The sequence below is a fragment of the Furipterus horrens genome, unplaced genomic scaffold, assembly GCF_987537825.1.
Source record: "Furipterus horrens unplaced genomic scaffold, mFurHor1.1.pri manual_scaffold_7, whole genome shotgun sequence".
NCBI classification, from domain to species: domain Eukaryota; kingdom Metazoa; phylum Chordata; class Mammalia; order Chiroptera; family Furipteridae; genus Furipterus; species Furipterus horrens.
The window spans coordinates 50747706-50762297 of NW_028327177.1; the positions used below are offsets into that span (position 1 = coordinate 50747706).

Here is a 14592-nt window from a genome sequence, read left to right on the forward strand (position 1 = left end):
ATTTGAGTGCTATTGGCTGTGAGTTCAGTGTTAATGAATTGATAATATATATTAAATAAGGTGTTTTTACATAGACACACATAGAACAAGATTATGTATTGATTGCTTAATGACTGTTGTGAGTGGAGGCTTGTAGGAACCTAACCTTGGATTTCCCCTGGGATTTTCAATATTCACTAAATCACTGTTAGTGGTGACTGTCTAGAACATAACTACTGTGGATAATGAGAATCAACTGCCATGTGTTGGAGGTGTCCAGAAGGGACCCAATAAATAATCCCCCTCTTGCCTGCCTTCCTAAATTCTGAATTATTTGAGAAACATGACAAAGATAATAGATGGAGTCCAATTATTGATAAAGCCAATATTGAAAAATATGGTATACTCATATGTACAGTACACAGATGGCCTTCCTGATAGTGAATTTAGAATTGGATTAACCCATTAGTCCCAGGTAACATTGGACTGATGTGGAAGAGAAAGGAGGGGGTGGGTCCGTGCATCTGGATTCCTGCTTCCAAACATGCCAATCACAGAGGTCCACCCGAGAGGAGTAAGCAAGGGCAGGGGACACAGGGGTGTCTTGCTACAGAGGAGGGATAAGAAGCCAGCCCTGCCAACCCCCCTCAAAGTAGATCATGCACACGAACACTAGATTGGTCAGTTGAATAAGCAGTTTGTGGTGGAATAAGAATGACTTTATGTTTGTTCCTCAAATTCCACTTAAAATTTATCTAGTTATGATAATCTTTCCATGCCTCTAGACAAAAACCTAGGTGGCCTCATTACTTCTTTTTCTCACTCCAGATAACAGCCCTGCAATCATTTTAAATCATAGAAGGAGTTTAGTCCAAGACATTTAGTAGCCCTTGTCATTACTTATTCAAAATAAGGACTTCTCTCCTTTCTCTCCTTGATGCCCTCAGCGGGTGAGGGCTGGAGATCTTATCCCTTTCTGGCTCTCCTTCCCTGAGCTTTCTTACCTACTATTGCCTCAGTCTCCTCAAGGCTGGTAAATGGGGAAGGTAGAGGTGGTGGGAGAAGCAGGGCGTTTCTTACTTGCTGTTGATGGCTTTATGTGCTCTCACCTTGGCAGATGTCTGAAACTGGTCATTTCCTTTGGGAGCACATTTTGGGGTTCATTGGAGGCACCTTTCCTAGACCATCACACTACAACCATTTGTTGTTTCATCTAGTTTCTGGTGATACTCAAACTCCTTTGCCCCAGGTTCTGGAAATGTAGTCAAATCCTAACACAGCCCCCTCTACCTTGCTGCTATTGGTTGCTGTGACTTCTTAGGCTTGTGCCACTCTCAGGCACAGGCCACTGTCCTCCCAACTGCAGGAATATACACCAATTTCTGCATGTGACTTCTTTGGCAGGGCGTTAGAAGCCATCACCGCCTTTTTCTTCTTTGTAAGGCAGGAACCTACATTGTAGACTGGTGCCCTCCATAGAATATCACAAATCCCCTTCCCCTGCCCTGGATCCTTTAATATTTTCAATAAAATTCCTTAAGGAGATTAGAAATTTTTAGATTCTTTGTAAATTTTGCATGTGTTGTTCTCTCACAGATTCACTTTAGTGTCTGATATCTTTTGAAATTGAGGCAAAAGGAGTTTCATATCATTATCTTGTTACATACATGTATACATTTATCTAGTTATGATAACAATTCAAAAAATTAATGTGATTACAAAGAGTAAACCTTTGTTTAGTTAAATAGTTCATCAGCTTGGGCAAGTCAATATTTCCTAGTGTGGCAATGGATAATTTTAAGCACATGTGACTTTCATTTTCCTGAGTGTTACTCCTCATTTGTATACTTTTCTTTCAATCTCTGTTTTTTTTTATTATTTCCCTCCATGGACATCCTAGGTACAACTCTTAAAAGAGTTAGTAACGGAAAATACTAAGACAGGTACCTGGCAGATAGTAAGTGACATGTGAATATTTGCTACTATTATTATTTGGCATTTTAGTATGCTGTATTCGTTAAAGGAGGATTATTAGGCAGTATTGCTGCAAAGATCTGTCTTTTTTTGAAGGCTTACTTGTCCTTTAACAATGATATTTTGACACTGGATGACAATATATATTAATTTGTATTAATATAGTACATACTCATATAATAATAAAATTCATCAGTATTTGATGGGTGCCTTCTGCCTTTAGCCCTGGAAACATAGGGTAAACAAAACCAATGCAGAGTTTTGGCCCTCATGGATCTTCTTGTATAATGGGGAGACAAATTTAATACTTTTAAAATAATCATTCAGGTACAAAATTGACACTTAGATGAATATAATGAGGGAGAGAGGCATAGTGCCATGAAAAGGGCATATTGGGTGAGTGTAATAGGGCGGAGAGAAGGCTGTCTTGAGGAAGTGACAATTAAATCAAGATCTGAAAGATGAATAGAAGTTACCTACATGAAGCATAGAGGGAAAGCTTCTGGAAGAGAAAACAGCATGGCCAAGACCCTGTGGCCGGAGGACCTGAAAGGAGGCAAGTGGAGTCATAGTGTAAGAGTACAGGATGTATGGCCATGTTCTGTGAAGCAAGAGAGGGGCTCCAAGCCAGGCTGTGAAGGGCCTTGTCAGCCACTGTTTTAACCCTTTGTGTGCCATGTGTAATTTGAACTTTGGATCAACATGAGAAAAAATTATATCAATATATAACCTGAGGTACAAAAAAAGAGAACGAAACATAAAATACGAATTATTTCATTGTTATTTACATTTATAGCCATCGAAAAAAGAGTTGCTGGGAGCGATGCTGGCACTTTTGGGAAAATTTGTCAGCGTCGCTCACAGCAATGTTGGCACTCAAAGGGCTCAGCAGGACAAGCGGTAATTCAGATTTTTGGAAAGATCATTTTGACTGAATTGAAGGGGAGCAGCCCCTGTATCCTCCTCTTCCTCATCATCATAGCAGTAGACATGGGCTTTACATCATTTATTTAGTCTTCACAGTGGCACCATAAATGAGGCATCCTTGTTATCCTCATTTGGCAGGAAGAAATTTACACAATTAAATGACTTCCCTAATGTAACATATCTGATACAGAGCAGAGCTGATATGTTAAAGTAATGTTTTAAAAGCACAATACCTAGCAAATAACAAGCACTCAATGTTTGGTAAAAATTATGCTGTACCTTTCTTTTTTCAGTTCAGTACTTTGTCTTTTTTAAAAAGATGCTTTAAAAAGTAAACTATGAAAAGGTATAAAAATAAAAGCCTCTCTGTCACCTCTGATCCCCATCCACCCATCTGTGAGGTTGTCTTAAATCGCCAAAGCCCTATTGCATTAAGATGTCACTTGTCACTGACTATGAAATAGTTATATCTCCCACTAGGCAGTATAGACTAGAGAATTTACACTGTTGTGCTCGAGTTAAGAAATTCCACAGCTCTATCCGCAGCCACATCCTTGCAAAGGAGCAGAGAACCTCTTTCCATTCCCGAAGCAAATAACCATTTTCACTTTACTTTCACATCTGTGGTAGCTGGATTTTTCAGGGTGTTAGCAGATGCAGTGATAGAAAGCAATGTAATTGTCAGTCATCTTGGTACTTTTGACAGGAAGAGTTTTCTCCTCTGTTGGAATGCCCAGGAGGCCATTTGGCATATTTCATTGTTACAAGAAAGAGCAGGTATCTTAAAAATCAGGAAATTAACATGGCTTCTACTGGGTGCTTGTTAACGCTGTGTTCCCTGCTGTCTTCACTTGAGCCCACATCTCTCCACGGTACAGCAACTGGTGGACTTAATATTGATCTGATATTGTTATGGATATTAGATGATGTTCAGCATACTGATTTTAAACAAGCCAGAAATACTGGTTCTAAAGAAGTTAATGCTCAATTACCTAGAAAACTATAATCTAGAATCGTCGGCAGCCGTCCGTCTCGAGAGACGATGGTGTAGCTTCTTAAGTGTCTATCTGCACCGCCGAGAATGGCTGTGCAGTCCGACACGGGAGTGACACGGCATCTGTCTCCTCCCGTGTTGAATTGACATCTTGCGATGACGCTGGAGTGTCCTCTCCAGTGGAGCTGAAGCTACAGAGCCTGGGCAGGGTGATATGGAGGGTCTGCTGTTGCCCATGCAGCAGACCCCCCCTCTCTTCGCAGCTGAAGGATCCAAGGGAAAGACGGAGTCGATACAGCTTGGCTTCAGGTGCGCCGCAGGAGTTGCCGGTGTTGACTACAACGTCAAACCGCCTTAGGGACTCCGGCTCCGGATTTTCTGTCGGGGTTTACTCCCTTAGCCTTTCCCCAGAAGAGGTATGCCGCAAGGCAGCGGAGGTTTTTTGGAGTCAGAGTTTTCCTTCTCTGATGTACCCTGACTGGAAGATCGAACCAGCGACACTTAGCTCGCAGGCCGACGCTCAATCCACTGAGCTAAACCAGCCAGGGATAATCTAGAATACTACATGAGATACCCAAGTAGATGATATTTGCCTGGATTAGGAAATGAGACTAGTAGTTAGATTTATCATTAGAAATTCAAAAGTAGAGGAAATGATATAAAAAAGATACATGTTGGTTTACCTACCTATGTTGTAACTTTTCTTTTTAAAATTCTTTGGCTCTTTGGGAATTAGGCTTTCTGCTAACAGCATGAATTTGAAAGTAATTGCAGTATCTTCACAAAGTGGCTTCTGTTCGCAGGGTTATTGAACAGCTTGGTGGGAAGCAACTGGTGATGAACCACATGCACCACGAAGACCAGCAGGTTCGCTACAACGCTCTTCTGGCTGTGCAGAAACTCATGGTGCACAACTGGTATGTGCTGGCTTTTTCTTCCCGTTCACACACTGGTCTGCGAGATCACATTTGTCCAAAAGTTCTAATGTAAATGCTCTGATGAATGATTTTAAAATCAGTGATATTTTTTAAATATCAAGAAATATATTTTAGCAATTCAGAGCAGTGACATAATTTGAAAAACTGTATTAATGTTCTGAAGAAACTTATATATACTCAAAGTACCTATATCAAACACAACTCCAGAAATAACTAAAACAACTCTTGTGACATAAGTGAATCAGTCTTTTTTTGGAATTAAGGAAATCCAGTTGGGCTAAACTGATTAGAGACTATAATTTTTCAAGGTTAACTCTTCAACCTATGGTTCACCTGACTGGATTTTACCAGTTCACATGAAAACACAAAGTGATTGATCTATTACGATTTAACTCTCACGTTGAATTCATTGTGGCATTTTGCTTTTGAAATAACTGAAGTTATATTTTTCTGTCTTTCTAAAAAAATCAAAATCATTGACCTTTGCATGCCCACTTAGAACAAGATAAATTAAAGACTGACTGCTCAGATGTAATGGTGCACCATTTGAGTACATGATGGCAGGATTCCCTTTGTTGTGTCTATTTTTAGCTGTAGGTTGGATGTTATTCTGAAAAATTCAAGTGCCTCTCTGTTCCCCATTCTATAGAAGCATGCTCTAGCATTGGACTGTTTTTGTTAATACACAATGAACAAGTATACATTCTCTATAACTGACAATAACACTACCAGAAAGAATTAATGGTACATTAGAATGTATACATTTGAGAGATGCAGCAAATACAGTATAGGAGATTATCCAAGTGCTGCTGTGGTATTATTACAGTAATCCCTCTCTATATCACGGTTCATTTACCGCGGCCTCACTGTATCACGGGATTTTTAAAAATATTATATTTAATTATTTATCATGGATTTTTCGCTATATTGCAGGATTTTGCGGTACTGTATACACATGTTGTTAAAGTTACGTAGGTTTAAGAGTGTAGAATAAATGTAAGGTTCCTACTTCGCGGGGGGAGGGGTCTGGAATGTAATACCCGCGATAAGTGAGGGAATACTGTATATATTAAATATTATGATTTTTCCACTTAAGCATTTTTTATAAATAATGACTTTTTTATATTCTTTCAAATTATTTTTGAGCCGTTTATACTCTGTTAAGTGCTGGGCTGTAACTATAATAGAAGTGGGGGCAACTTTAGTATGATTAGAGATGGCCTCCCTGAGTAGGCCAAAACAGCTAAGCTAAGATAAAAATGATAAGGAACCAGTTATACAGTTCATATATTGGGGGTAATTATTTCAGATAGAGAAAGTGAGAGGGTAAAAGACATGAAGCAGGAATGAGCTTGACTTCTTTGAAAGCAATGTCTGCAGACATATTTTTATGTGAAAACTGAGGGTGATGGTGCTATAGGCACTTAGTAGGTAGAGGCCAAGGATGATGCTAAACATCCTACAATGCAAAGACAGTCCCCACAACAAAGAACTATCTTGCCCAATGTCAGTAGTGCCAAGGATGAGAAACTAAATCGAAGGATGGAATGAGGCCAGCGTGAAAAAAATGGGCAAGGACAGGCTGGCAGAGATCCAGTTGCATAGGGTCTTATAGGCTGTCATTTGACTCTTGTAAGATGAGTTGAAACCACTGAGAGATTTTTAACAGGGGAATGACAAGATTCATGTTTTAAAAAGATTGCTTAGGCTACCCTGTGGAGAATGGATTGTACAGGGGAAAGTGTGAAAGCAAGAATACCATTTTAGGAGGTTCTCGTTGTGGTCTGAAATAGTGATGGTTAGTATCTTGAACTACTACTATAAAACTTAAGATAACAAGAAGTAGATGGACTTGGAGTAGATTTCAGAGTTAGTGCTGGCAGCACTTGATAGGCTGAAAACATTTTTACTTTGTGCGGGAAGAATGGTATCAAAGCAGAGAGCACTCAAAATAGTTTTTATCTCTTTAGTAGCAGGAAAAAACTTGGAAGTCTGTCAGTAAAATACATAGTACTCCACTGGATTTCCCCCCTTTTTGCACTTCAGCATGAGTCACATTTTTCAGTGTAAATTATTTATTAATCTTTTCTCTCTTGGTTTATGTCTCTTTCATGAAATTAGTTTTTTAAATGTTGGCACTTAGACTATGAGGCTGTTGCAACAAGAGAACTTATATTTGCCAGATGTTTTTCTAAAGTTTCTGTGAAACAGTTTTATTTTCCCTTTTTGTTGAAATTAGGGTTGATGAAATAAAATTCTTGTTTTGTTGATAAAACACAATTTTAATAGTTCTTTTTCCTGAATATATTATTGGGTTTAGCTGTTTTTATAAATGTATATTTCTGATGTGAAAAAAAAGATAGATATGAAATAGGATGTTGACCTTTTCCCTCTACTAAAAGAGGAAATTTTTAGATTGAGAATTTTTGTTTTTACATGATTACACATTGAAGGTAAAACATTTAAAATTTGATTTTTTTCCTTGAATTTAGGAACTTGATTTAGTCTCACGGTATATTTTTTGATGTACATGTACAAAAGGAAAAGTAAACATCTATATAGCCAGAAACTGGTTTATTTACTCTTTATCATTGACTGGCTGATGAGAGAATAGCCTCCCTTGCTAATTATGTGCCAAGCTATTTTAAGTTTAATATTTTAATTATAATAAATTTCCTTTAATGGACAAGCAAGTAATGTCAGTGCTTTTTAAATATTTTCTTTATAAAGGAATTTTCATTAAAAAAAAAGATTAGAATTCACATGTGACCTGTAGATTTTGTTATGACATATATAATTCTTTAGCTGTTTGTGCCAGAGAATGAAAATTGCTTAAGTAATAGCAATTTATTTTACCTTTGATCAATATGAGACCAAATAGAATACTATTTGGAAGGCAAATCTTTAGTGGCACTATCCCCAAATGTAAAAGGATTTTGAATCAAAATCTTTATGCAGGTAACCAAGTTGTCTTCATTAAATCATGGTAAAGACTGCTTTTCTGCTCACCCCAAATGGAGGCTTTTATTACCTAAAATATAATACTGGTTTTCTAAGATGTTTCACACCAAATAAAAACATGAAAACACAGTTGACTTTCTGTCCTCCTAACATTGTTTGTTTTTATTTAATTGCAGTGAATTTTTATATGTGATATATTTTAGTAGAAAATAGTTAAAATATAATCATGGATATAAGTAACATAAAACCCTGTCCAGAGGAAAAATGGGACAACTGTAATAGAACAAAAATAAATAAATAGGTAAATAGATACATAACTAGATAAATATTTAACAACAGCAACAACAAAACCCCCCCAACACTGCTTGAATGACAGCGGCAGCAGCAGGCTTTCCATGGCACTTTTACTCATTATCTGTAGTCATTGTTTTATTCCTCAGCTGAGCTAAAAATATTCCTAAAACATTCTTGATTTTTTTTCTCTTCTATAATAAATGATTTTAGACATTTGATGCTACATTAATCCTAAACTGTCTATTTATTGGAATAAATTATAATTTTGGATATAAAGTAAATTTTTTTTACTATAGGAAAATTATTATTATCTTTATTTTATTTTTTTAATGTGTTTTATTGATTATACTGTTACAGTTGTCCCAATTTCCCTTCCCTCTGCTCCCCTCCACCCAGTGGCCTCCCTCCCTCCAGTTGTCCCCCCCTTTTAGTCCATGTCCATTGGTTGTGCATATAGTTCTTCTCCACCTCTTCCTATCTTCTCCATTCCCTCCTGCTATGCTTCTTAATTCCTGTACCATCTCCCTCCCTTTCCCCCTTCCCCCTCCCTGCTGACCTCCCTCCAATATGTTCCCCATACCTATAGTCCTTTTTCCACTCTCGTTGCCTATTACTTTGCCTTTGTTTCAATTCCTGGTGCGAGTGTTTTGTGGCCCACTTTTCAAGAGACGCCTCTCTGATCCCCACGCACCCAGTGGGGCAGGCGAGCCATGGCGAGACGGCACCTAATTGGCTGGGGTCTGCCCAGCTTGAGGCGGGCGGTAGCTGTCCAGTGAGGCGCGATGACCTCTCCCACCGTCAGAGGAGACCCCTGGCGCTCGTTTCCTTCGCCAATCGGATGAGCTTATAACCGGTATCTGGCTCCTCCCGTGTTGAGTCGACATCTTGCGATGACGCTGGAGTGTCCTCTCCAGTGAATCTACAAAGCCTGGGCAGGGTGATATGGAGGGCCAGCTGTTGCCCATGCAGCAGAACCCCCCTCTCTTCGCAGCTGAAGGATCAAAGGGGAAAGACAGAGTCAATACAGCTTGGCTTCAGGTGCGCCGCAGGAGTTGCCGGTGTTGACTACAACGTCAAACCGCCTTAGGGACTCCGGCTCTGGATTTTCTGTCGGGGTTTACTCCCTTAGCCTTTCCCCTGAGGAGGTATGCCGCAAGGCAGCGGAGGTTTGGAGTCAGAGTTTCCCTTCTCCTTAGCCTTTCCCCTGAAGAGGTATGCCGCAAGGCAGCGGAGGTTTTTTGGAGTCAGAGTTTTCCTTCTCTGGTGTGCCCTGACTGGAAGATCGAACCAGCGACACTTAGCTCGCAGGCCGACGCTCAATCCACTGAGCCAAACCAGCCAGGCAATTCCAAGCAAACAACAAGAAAGAAGCCTCCAGCTCTTCGCCTCGCTAGCTGGAACATCAGGACCATGTGTCCCGGACTTACTGCAGACCTTCCGTGGATCAATGGTGCCAGGAAAACCGCCGTCATCGACAGGGAACTGGCACGACTACACATCGACATTGCGGCTCTACAGGAGACCCGGTTGGCCGACAACGGAACTATCAGAGAAACCAACTACACCTTCTACTGGCAAGGGAAGTCTCCGGACCAACCAAGACAGCACGGTGTTGGGTTCACTGTGAAGAACACGCTTGTTAACTCCATAGAGCCACCCACAGGAGGCACAGAGAGATTACTTACCCTCCGATTGTCAACAACTTTCGGCCCAGTCAGCATTCTTAGCGCGTACGCCTCAACCCTCTGCGCCACCACCGAAGAGAAAGAACAGTTCTACCATGCACTGGACGAAGCGTTATCCAAGATCCCCAGAAGTAACGCTCTTTATCTCCTTGGAGACTTCAACGCAAGAGTAGGAGCCGACCACATGGCCTGGCCCACCTGCCTCGGAAACTTTGGGAGAGGAAAGATCAATGAGAATGGTCAGCGACTGCTTGAGCTTTTGTGTCACCACGGCCTGTGCATGACAAACACATTCTTCAAGTGCAAAGAGATCCACCAGGTGTCATGGAGGCACCCCCGCTCCCGCCACTGGCACCAGCTTGACCTCGTCATCACCAGAAGAACGGATATTGGCAGCACCCTCCTCACCCGCAGCTACCACAGTGCAGACTGCGACACGGACCATGCCCTCGTGGTAAGCAAGGTGCGCATAATGCCGAAGAGGTTGCACCACTCCAAGATGAAGGGTCGCCCACGCATCAACACCAGTTGTGCCAGCAACCCAGTTAAGACCCAGCAATTCATCAACAGGATGGAAGATGCACTCGGCGAGGGAACGGCGGCAGATGACATTATCGAATCCAATTGGCCACGTCTCTGCGACGCCATATACAACTCCGCCATTACTGCTTACGGGAAGAGAGAGCAGAAGAACGCTGACTGGTACGAGGCTCACTGGGAAGAAATGGAACCCGTGATCGAGGCTAAGAGGAAGGCCCTACTGGCTTACAAGGCCACGCCCACTCCCAGTACACTTCAAGCTCTACGGGCTGCCAGGAACAAAGTCCAGAAGACCGCCCGCCACTGTGCCAACACCTATTGGCTAAACCTGTGCAGAAGCATCCAGGAAGCCGCCGATATAGGCAACGCACGAGGAATGTATGAGGGTATCAAGAAGGCAACAGGCCCAATCCCCTCCAAGATCGCCCCCCTTAAGTCCAAGACAGGTGAGGTCATCACTGACCAGGAACAGCAAATGCGGCGGTGGACCGAGCACTACCTCGAGCTGTACGCGACGAGGAACACCGTAACAGACACTGCTCTTAACGCCATCCCAGACCTACCAGTCATGGAGGAGCTAGACACCCCACCTACTGCGGCAGAGCTCGGCAAAGCCATCGACCGCCTCGCTTGCGGGAAAGCACCAGGAAGCGACGGAATCCCTCCAGAAATCCTAAAGAGCGGGAAACCAGTCCTGCTACAGCCGCTCCACCATCTACTCTGTCTCTGCTGGAAGGAGGGTTACATCCCCCAGGATATGAGAGACGCCAACATTATCACCATGTACAAGAACAAAGGAGACCGCAGCGACTGCAACAACTACCGGGGCATCTCTCTCCTCAGCGTCGTCGGCAAAGTATTCGCCCGGGTCGCTCTTGCCCGCCTGCAGACCCTTGCTTCCCGCGTCTACCCAGAGTCCCAGTGTGGCTTCAGAGCTGGCCGATCAACAGTGGACATGATCTTCTCCCTACGCCAGCTGCAGGAGAAGTGTCATGAGCAGCATAAACCACTCTACCTCGCCTTTATCGACCTCACGAAGGCGTTTGATCTGGTCAGTCAAAGCGGACTCTTCAGCTTGCTACGGAAGATTGGCTGTCCACCACATCTGCTTGCTGTGGTCATGTCCTTTCACGACAACATGCACAGCACGGTGTCCTACAACGGCGCAACCTCTGAGGCCTTCCCAGTCAGCAGCGGAGTAAAGCAGGGCTGCGTCCTCGCGCCTACGCTGTTCGGAATCTTCTTCTCCATGCTCCTCCAATACGCCTTTAAGGACTGCAGCGAGGGTGTCTTCATTCACACCAGATCCGATGGCAAGCTCTACAACCTGGCCCGTCTACGAGCCAAGACCAAAGTCAAAGAGGTGCTCATCCGTGAGATGCTCTTCGCCGACGACGCAGCCTTGACATCACACTCCGAAGAGGGACTCCAGCAGCTAGTCACTTGCCTTTCCCACGCATGCAAGGAGTTCGGACTAGCCATCAGCCTGACGAAGACGAACGTTATGGCTCAAGGCACGGGGACTCCCCCATGCATCACCATCGACGGATACACCCTGGAGGTTGTCAACGACTTCACTTACCTCGGGTCCACCATCTCGAGCTCTCTGTCAGTCGACTTGGAGGTCAACCAGAGAATCGCCAGGGCAGACACAGTTATGGCCAGACTGAACCGGCGAGTGTGGAACAATTCCAGCCTCACTGAGAAAACCAGACTGCGCATCTACCAACCAAGCCTGCGTACTCAGCACTCTCCTCTATGGCAGCGAGATGTGGACCACCTACACAAGGCACGAAAGGAAACTCAACAGCTTCTACATGAGGTGCCTGCAACGCGTCCTGCATGTCGCCTGGCAGGATAAGGTCCCCAACACCGAGGTGCTGAAGCGAGCCAACATGAGCAGTTTGCATGCAGTTCTTAGAGACGCCTCAGGTGGCTCGGCCATGTCAAAAGAATGGATGCAGGCCGTATTCCCAAAGACCTCCTCTACAGCGAGCTAGCAGAAGGCCAGAGGATGACAGGGCGCCCAAAACTGCGGTTCAAAGACATCTGCAAAAAGGACATGACACAATGCTCCATCAATCTCAACACATGGGAAGTTCAAGCAGATGACCGCCTAGCCTGGAGGCTCGCGGTCAGGCAAGGTGCGTCACGCGCAGAGGCTGCACGCAACGAGGAGGCGGTCCAGAAAAGATCGAGGCGGAAGCAGCGTCAACAGCAGCAACAACAGCCATCTGCCTTCACCTGTACCAAGTGCGGCAGGGATTGTCACTCCCGAATCGGACTGCACAGCCATTCTCGGCGGTGCAGATAGACTCTCAAGAAGCTACGCCATCGTCTCTCGAGACGGACGGCTGCCGATGATGATGTTTCAATTCCCTAGCTTCTGTTGTTGTTTCTTGTGATACAGTTTTCATTTTAGTGTTCATAGTTTTGATCCTCCTTTTTCTAAACCAGTCCCTTTAACATCTCATATAATAGTGGTTTGGATCTAATGAACTCCTTCAGTTTTATTTTGTCCTGGAAACACTTTCTCTGCCCTTCTATTCTGAATGACAGTTTCACTGGATAGAGTATTCGTGGTTGTAGGTTTTGGATTTTCATTACTTTGAATATTTCTTGCCAGTCCCTTCTTGCCTGCAGGGTCTCCCTTGAGAAGTCAGCTGATAGTCTAATTGAGACCCCTTTGTACATGGTTCTTCTCATCTCTCTTGCTGCTTTTAAGATTCTCTCTTTATCTTTAATTTTTGACATTTTGATTATAATGTGTCTTGGAGTGGTTCTCCCTGGGTCCAGTTTTTCTGGAACTCTCTGTGCTTCCTGGACCTGTAAGTCTATTTCCTCCCCCAAGTTAGGGAAGTTCTGCTTTATTATATTTTCACTTAATTTTTCAATTTATAGTTCATCTTCTTCGCCCTCTGGCAAACCAATTGTTCTTATGTTCGGTCTCTTATAGCTGTTCCAGAGATTGCTGATCCTCTCCTCATTTTCCTTGCTTCCTGTTTCCCCTCTCTGCACTGGTTGACTGTTTGTTCCTTCTCTATGTTCCAGTTTGTTGATTTGAACTCTGGATTTTATTTCCTCACCATCTGTCTGGTATGTGGTTTTGTTCTTTTCAGTATGAGTGTTTTTCAATCCTTTCTCATCTTTTTCCAGAACGTTTGTTAATTTTGTAAGCCACCTGATAACAAAGGCCCTGAACTGAGCCTCTGACAGGTTTCTTATTTGTTCATCTGTCAGATTCTTCATCTGTTGCCTGGTGAGCTGCGCTACCAGGATTTCTATAGTTGTCAGCCTCATTTTGACAAATCTGTGTTTTGCATTCTGGGGCCGGCTATAGGGGGCAGTGCCTGTGTACTCGTCACTACCCAGCAACCAGTGGCGGTCCAGCAACCTTATTCGCCGCACTGTGGCGCTTTGTCGTCACTGCCCAGCAACCGGTGGCGATCTGCAACCTATTTTGCAGCGCCGTGGTGCTTTGTGTGGGGGCGGGGGTCCAAGATGGATTCCTGCAGTTTTTCCGCCAGGAGACCAAGATTCGTCCTCCCGCCCTCTAGGCCTCACCGTTCGAGGCAATGTGGTGGCTGCTTTTCCCAGCGTTGGGGTCACGAGCTGCCGGGGTTCTACTGCAGCCGGGATTGCTCTCCCTGCCGCTGTCCCTGGCGGTACCGCAAACAGCACTGCCCGATTCGCTCTTCTTACCTGCCTGAAGAGCGTGGCTGGTTTATAACTTTGTTCGTTGGGCTTCCGTGTAGTTTTATTTTCTGGAATTTCTAGTTATCTTTTGTTTTGAAGTAGTTGTATTCCTCTCTAGTTGTAGAGGGAGACCGAGCGTGTCTGTCTAAGCCTCCATCTTGGCTGGAAGTCACGAAAATTATTTTTAAGTATAAGGCAGAATTACATTTTAAGCATAAATTAGGTACTTTTTAAAATAACAGAACTGGGCTATCTTTTGATGTTGATATTTGTTTGTTTTGTTTATTTATTTATTTTTAGAGAGAGGGGAAAGGAGAAAGAGAGGGAGAGAAACATCACTGTGTGGTTGCCTCTCACTCGCGCCCCGAACTGGGGACCTGGCATGCAACCTAGTCATGTGCCCTGACTGGGAATCGTACCAGCGACACTTGGTTCGCAGGCTGATGTTGATATTTGGTTTTGTTTTAAGGACTTAAATATAATGTTTCTTGATAATCTACATGGGTTTATTTCTGTTGTATATAACATGTAGTACAGAGTTATATATCATGTAGAAATAATTTTTTACAACTTTATGATTAATTTTAAAATTATTTCCATATAT

The 14592-nt window shown here is 43.3% G+C and overlaps 1 protein-coding gene across 3 annotated transcripts in view; it reads left to right on the forward strand.

Moving 5' to 3' along the window:
* Positions 1–14592, forward strand: part of ATP6V1H (ATPase H+ transporting V1 subunit H) — a 165526-nt gene that overhangs the window by 109355 nt on the left and 41579 nt on the right. For all 3 annotated transcript variants that reach the window (XM_090283699.1, XM_090283701.1, XM_090283700.1), the window contains one exon: positions 4678–4791. In XM_090283699.1, coding sequence (XP_090139825.1) covers positions 4678–4791 — 114 coding nt within the window. The remainder of the gene's footprint in view (positions 1–4677; positions 4792–14592) is intronic.